At 50.7% G+C, this 7,046-nt stretch overlaps 1 protein-coding gene across 2 annotated transcripts in view; it reads right to left on the bottom strand.

The window, feature by feature from the left end:
- Positions 1-4,031: 4,031 nt before the first annotated feature.
- PPIL2 (peptidylprolyl isomerase like 2) overlaps positions 4,032-7,046 on the bottom strand; it is a 74,668-nt gene continuing 71,653 nt past the window's right edge. For both annotated transcript variants that reach the window (XM_084539067.1, XM_084539066.1), the window contains one exon: positions 4,032-5,421. In XM_084539067.1, the coding sequence (XP_084395193.1) occupies positions 5,328-5,421 (94 nt within the window). In that variant the 3' untranslated portion in view covers positions 4,032-5,327. The remainder of the gene's footprint in view (positions 5,422-7,046) is intronic.

The raw sequence follows: 7,046 nt of genomic DNA, 5'->3' as shown, positions 1-7,046 counted from the left end.
GGGAGCCGGGCCGCGGGCAGCCGCGATGCCTGTCTGTTCGCAGGGGCACGGCTGTGGCAGGGAGACATCTCCCTCCTGGCTGCTATTTTCAGGGGATGAAGTCACCAGGCTGCAAGCACCCGAGCTCGGCAGTGGTGACTCAGTGCTGGCCTTGCTGAGGCACCAAGCGCAGCCTCCAGCCCAGGCCCTGCCCCACACAGAGCTGCAGCACCCATGGGCTTTGGGGTCTGGGCTTCGCAGTGACAGCATTGGGAACCCCAGTCCCACCGGGGCACTGAGGGGCCCCCAGGCTCTCTCTGTCAGCACCAAGGAGCCGCTTCTCAGAGCCACCCCATGGGTTGTTCCATAGGGACAAACGTCCCCTCAGCAGCAGCACCCCTCACGTGCCACGGGGCAGCCCAGCTCACAGAATCACAGAATCACAGAATTTCCTAGGTTGGAAGAGACCTCAAGCTCATCGAGTCCAACCTCCAACCTAACGCTAACAGCCCTCCACTAAACCATATCCCTAAGCTCTACATCTAAACGTCTTTTGAAGACTTCCAGGGATGGTGACTCCACCACTTCCCTGGGCAGCCTGTTCCAGTGCTGTTCCAGCTCCTCACAGAGCAGAGCGGCTGCACCAGCCCCAGGCACAGCCTCGCCTCCAGCCCCTTCCCCACTGTCACCGCACAGGGCAGTTAAATCCTCTGCTGCCACCTCGATAATATTTATTTCCAAAGAAAGCAGAAGCAAGAAATCCCTGGCCATACTGCATGCTGCAACCCGCTGCCAGGCCGGGGCCAGCAGCAGCCTGCCTCCTTCCTGCTTGGCCAATGCAGTTTGTTTGCCTTCTCCAAAGCAAACAGTGTGGATATTCTGGGGGGTGTTTGGCAAATCCCCTCCACCCCCCCACCTTGCTTATAAAAGCTGCTTCCTGGCATGAGGTTTCCGGCATCCTGTTCCTTCCAAACACCGTTGGCGAGGGGTGGCTGAGGGATCCCGGTAATATTTTAAGCTCCTAACACAGCATCTTGAGTTTATCCCCAGCTGCTCCTGCTGGCTGCGGCTCTGCCACCAGCCACAGGGCCCAACACAGCCCGTGCTGGGGTCACCGTGCCCGGTGGGGCTGCACCCACCAGTGCTGCACTGCCCAGCTGCCTGTGGGACAGCACAGAGCCAGTGGTGCTGACCTGAGGGCATGTGCCTGCTCCAGCACCTTCAGCCTCCCCCCTCCTCTGTTAGCAGCACGACCACAAAACCTGCAGCTGCTCTGAATTGTTTCGGTGTCTCCAAAGGCCGCTTTTACCTTGCTGTCCTGAAAGCCATGGTGACAACAGCGCAATAGCAGCAATTTGCAGCAGACGGCCCGGGCAGCCACAGCATGAAGCCACACCAGACACAGCCTCATTGCTCCCGATTTCCTGTGGGATCATGGGCTCTTCTAAAGGGGATCAAGCAAATGAACAGCAGCTTTTTCTGCTCTTAATTCTGCTTTTCCTGCTAGGCAAGAGCCACAAAGCCTTAGCAGGGGCTCCTGGCCTCAACGCCACCCTTTCAGCCCTCGGTGCAAGGCCAGGCTGTGGGGCCCGCTACCTGCAGGAGCCCGGCCATGACCCAGCAAAAGGGGATTCTGCTTCCTGCTGGCAGCTCTGTGGCCCGCAGGGGTGGCTGCCCCCTGCTCCTTACCAGGAGCTGCACCAAGGCTTGAACCACGGACATCAGGCCAAAGCCCAGGGGAATGAATGGGCACAAACATCTGCTCACTCAGGCAGGAAAGAAAGTGCTCGCCCAGCTTCTCACCCTAGGGGCGAGCAGCTTGGTCCCTTTCTTGAAAGGAGCCTGAGAGAGAAGCAGGATTTTCCTGGAGAACTCAAAACACAGAGTTTGACTGCAAACTACTCACACTTCACAGCCCTGCAAGGGATGGGCACCAATTTGATCTTTCCTGGATGCTGAAGCAGAGCAATTGCCTGTCTGAGCTCCTGCTTCCGACAGAGTGGGCTGTAGCAGCCGGAGCCAGTGGGAAACAGGCAAATTTAAAATGAACAATATCCTGTTTTTTTTTCCTTTTGGTAAGTATGGAAATAGAGTTGCATCTATTTAGTTTAAAACCCATTAAATTAGCATGGCTTCCCACACAGACAATACCACAGCAGTCCTCGAAGGGCCTCCTGATGTCACGCCAGAAAAAGCAGAGGTGACAGAGTGCAGCTCCTGCGTGCCCCACGTCTCCGCAGCGGGACGGGAATGAGCAGTCGCAGCTGCCAGCCCCACCACACGCCGCTGCCTTCTCGAGGTGCCCTGTGTTTGTGGCACTTGCTGTGGCAGCGCCAGGCCTCAGGAAGGGATGAGTCCGCTGGTCACCCAGCGCCTCTGCTTTTCAGCAAAATGACTCAGGTGTGGGGCACAGCAAAGTAACAGAGCGCTGGTGCTATTACAGTCAAGGCCAAACAAAAGCTATGTGAAATCCTTATTTTGCCCTCTCCTTCAAGTGCATTGACTGTGATAGTGCCAAAGACACACACAAAAAAATCTGCTTACAAATAGCATAGCAGGACACAGGAGTGTTTTTCTGTAGTAAGGCTACACAATCCCTGCTTGACCCTCAGGCCAGAACTAGAGTTTAGGGCGCTGTCCTTGCTGCAGAACCAAGCGATTAAAGGGACAGAAAAGGTTTCAGAAAACATTTCCAGGTAGTGGAAACTGCAAGCCATCCCGCAGTGAGACAGGTTTTGTAAAAAACGAGGGCTACACCACACTGCCCTGCTGTGTACCCACGTTGTGCCCAGCAAGCTCGCTAAACATTTTGACTTGTATTTAAAATAAATAAAAGAGGTTGTGTCACTTTGTCCCTGTGGTTCTGCTGATCAGAAGAAAAGCTGATGTAAAAAACAAACAAACAAAGAAAACCAAAACCTGACCAACTATGCAAAAGTTGAGGTGTCGGAGGGAGCAGAGAGGTGGGAGTTTGGAACAAGAGCTGGCTGCGTGCTCTGGCTGCTCAAGTCCTGGCGGTGCTCGCTGCGCTGCAAACCCCAGCCCAGCAGCTGACTCAGCACACGGCCTTGGCCAAAATGCTCGGCCCCTGGGGACGGGTCAGAGCCAGCAGCTCCTGGCCATGAGGGATCGGATACAGAGGGAGGGGGAACCAGGAGAGGCTGGGAAAGCACCAGTGGCCCAGGCAGAGCTGGATTCAGGTCAAGCAGAGACTGAGGAGTTTCACCACGGCTTAGAGCAAAGCTCAAAGGTTACACAGCCTTCCTAGAAGCCAGGAAACTGTGGGTTTTTGTTTGTGCCTGGTGTTTGTTACGGTGGGAAATTGTGACCAGCGCAGTGCAAAGGCAGCGCGTGGAAGGCCAGCAGTCCTGCAGCAAGGCACCAGTCCCTCGCAGACCACAGCACAAAAACTGAAGCAGAAAGGGAAAACTGGTGCTTATCTGCTGCCTGCCGCTGCAAAGGGAAGCTGTCGTTTGTATGTATCAATCTGCAACAAGGACTCGGTGAAACAGGAATCCTTGCCACACCTCTGCTGCTTTCCTCGTAATCAAAAGCTCCTTTCTTTCATACTAATCCCCATTTTAATCCATTACAAAAAAGCATTTTACTCTTATGGATTTCATTAAACTGACTATAACAACTCTAGCAACACTGTGGACTTCGCAACTTCAAAATGTGCTGAAGCAGGAATTAGGTAACGGGGATTTACCAGGAATTAACCAGGAAAAGGCCAGTACAGGAGAAGCATGAAGTTCCAACAAGACAGAAGATATTCAGCTTGAGGAAAGTACCATCACATCCCGTTCCAGGAATCATGCGTTACTTCCAACTTATACCTTGCAAAACGTTGTAAAACAAAACAAAACCAACTATTATTCTTTCAAATGAGGTTGAACTTCCTATGATTTAACAAAGATGTAATCATATCCGCAAAGATCCCAGAGTTCTTTACAAGCATCTTAAAAAGTAGAAATGAATCATTTCCTTATAAAACAATCAACTCGGTAATGCCGTGGTCTTGGAAATCACAGTTGAACAGTCAGACACAGGCATTCAAAAGAAAATAAAGCATTTAATGCAAAACCTTTTACCAAAAATTTTTACAGCAATTTTGTATAAACGGAGACTTCTCTTAAAACATAGAGCTGCTGATATAAATGTATTGGTTACAGAGGTAATTACAAAACTATCTCCGCAGCCCAATATAGGTAGGGATACTTCTGTCATCTGAAAACACCTAAGATGAGCCGAGAAGTACTGCTCAGGATCTAGTATACTACCTCTAACTGATGGTAACACACATCGTGGTTTTGAATTAAAAATTCCCAGGCTGATACCTCTGTACCCCAGAAGGCCTTTTTTATTTTAAGCATCCTAATAATCTGTGGCTGTGCAAGGAACGTATCTGAGATGCCTGTGAGCTACACTACACGGTTTTCCCTAATAATGAGAGGACTGATATTGGAGCAGAAAAAAATGCATTCCCCTGCAAGGAGCAGGCTTTGGGGATGGTGAATAAAACAAATGCTGCAATTCTGTTTCTGTTCCCACTCAATTGCTCCATGCTGACTTTTCTGGAACTGGAGGGCAGGTTTGAACTGGGGCATTCTGGTCCCTCTGGCTCCCCAGTGGCTCCAGCAAGGCCAGCTACTGGGAGGGGCAAGGGCTGCAGTTACACCAGGCTCCCTGTCCAGTCTCGCTGCTTCCCAGGCTGTTAGACGGGTGCAGACAGAGCTCAATCTGGAGTGAGCAAGGCCCTATGGAGATCAACAGCAGTGAGTCCACCCAGGAGGTGAGAGCAAAAGACAGAATTGGTCCTTGTTGAGAACAAGCAAAAGGCAGCTAGAAGGGAAGGGCAGGACAGGCTGGAGCCCTCTCCTCCCCTCCGCAAGGCGCTACAGCAGCACAGGCGCTTCCCCAGCACATTAATTCATTCATTCATTTGGCAGACTCGGCTTGTCTGGAAATGATTACCTGTAAAAGGAGCTCTTTCACCAATGTAGCTGTTCACTGAAGCAGTGTCCTGCAGGGCTGGGCTCTGCCTGGTCTGCTGCCAGCCAAGCAGAGAAAGGCTCCAGCTAATCCCAGCGGAGCTGGGCTGCCTGCTCCCCACTTAGCAAAACAACAACAAAAAGGCCTTCGAGGAAGATGCAGTTGGGGGAATGCAGCTCTGCAGAAGACAAAGCCACATTAACCACCCTTAACAAAGCAAGTTTTCTTCCCCAGTGGAAGGGCAGGCTGGTGCCTTCCCTCCCCAGGACAGATTGTCTTTCGGGCTCTTCAGGGACACGTGGGAGGCCGCCTCTTCTTTTTTGCTGCGCTGCTCCAGTGCTAGGCTCCCCACGCTGCTACCAGGAGCTGAAGTCCCCGAAGCCTGTGCTCTTTTTCTCTTTCTTCGCAGCTGTGCTTGTTGAGGGCCCGTCATCTTCCACACTGCGCTTCCTGGAGCCAAAATGAAAACAACTCTCAGGGACTATTTACTGCTCAGTGGGACCAGGGCAGCTGGCTGCCTTTCCTCTCCCAGAAACAGCTACGCTGCAGCCAGCTCACCCCTTATAAATCAGAAAGAAGCACAAGCTCTGGGCTGGCATGGGACTGCAGGAGGGCTGGGACTGGTGGCTTTTGGTTCACCCAAGCAGAGGGAGAGTGTGTCAGTCTGCGGGGATGGTTCGGTCGGGCCTTGAACACTTTGAGGAATGTGCTCAAGACCCAGCAAGATCTCTAGGTCAGAGCTGAACATTTAACAGCTGCCTTTTTTTCTTTTTTTTTTTTTTTTAATAAAAAAGTGCAGTCACTATGAAAGTTTGAGCCACATCTCACCCGCATTTGTGGCAGTAAAAGAATTTATGGGTAATTAGGTGTAAAGCAGCTGGGCAAGTTTGTGAGATCCTTCTGTTTCTCGAGCATGGCCTGATGCAGTTGCTGCTGCTATTCCCAGCCCCTCTTGAGCAAAGATTATAACCCCATGGAAGTGCTACGTGGCCAGGTCACATACTGGGGTTTTACTGTCAGATAACAGCAGTTGACAGAGAGAAGCCTGAGCCTGCCAAAGGGCTGCTATGGGCCAAACTCCCAGACTCAAGGCAAGCTGCAATGAGTGAAAGACTAGGAAAGAAAACTCTTTTTTATACAGCTTGGCCCTTTCTGCAGAGCTGTTGCAGCTGCAAACTCTGCATGTGTTCTCTCTGTAAGTAACAGTGCAGTATGACAGCAGTTTTAAGCTGAACATGATATTTTAAGGGCCAAGCAGTATTTTGTAACTGAAATATTTAACTGACGTACACATGAAACCATCCTACATGGACTGTCATATTTTTATTCTCACAGTTATGCAAGTGCCTTTACGTCACACAGGCACATACAAGCTGATTAAGTAGTTGTCCAAATCTGTGTACACATAAATACATGCCTTTATGCAGCAGGCAGACAACAGCATTTTTGCAAATGCTTTTACAGAAGTCTGCTAAAAATCAAGTGGAAGGCATTTATTTTAATTTATCCAAAACTCATGCTAATCTTCTGCTGAGGCAGGATTCCGTGCTGTCCTTAGGAAAGCAAGCGATGCTGCCAATCCCAACGGGTGTACAAAGGGTGTCTGGGAGAAGATGCTCTGGGACAAGTCTGTACAACCTGCCAGGCACCCTGGAGCTACTTGCCAGACACCCTGTGCTCCCACAGCAAGCCTGAGAACCTGCTCCCCTTTCTGGCCATTTCAGTTGTGCTGGTGCAACTGTTTGTGTGGCTGCACAGGGAAGCAGATCAGCAGACAGATATGTGTTTCAGGCACCCTTTGTGCAGGGTAGAAGCTGCTAAAAGAAAAAACATCCATGGGACAGAGGCCTTCAAAAATAGCTGCTGAAGGGGAAGAGGCCAGAGTAGAAAGACGGTGGAGGAAGCTGCAGTACAGTTCCTTCTCAAGGACTTCTGCATTGTGGAAATGTATTTATGGTTGTGAAGTCTGCACATGCTGTTAAAGACCATCTCAGACATGTTCAAGTGCAAAAACAAAAGCTCAGTTAACTTTTAATCTTGCAAAACAAGAGAATTAGAGGGAACTCTGACTACTG

Source organism: Aythya ferina, assembly GCF_964211825.1.
Source record: "Aythya ferina genome assembly, chromosome: 17".
In the NCBI taxonomy this organism is placed as follows: Eukaryota; Metazoa; Chordata; class Aves; order Anseriformes; family Anatidae; genus Aythya; species Aythya ferina.
The sequence above is the reverse complement of the archived record's forward strand: the minus strand, read 5'-3'. Positions and strand labels throughout refer to the sequence as shown.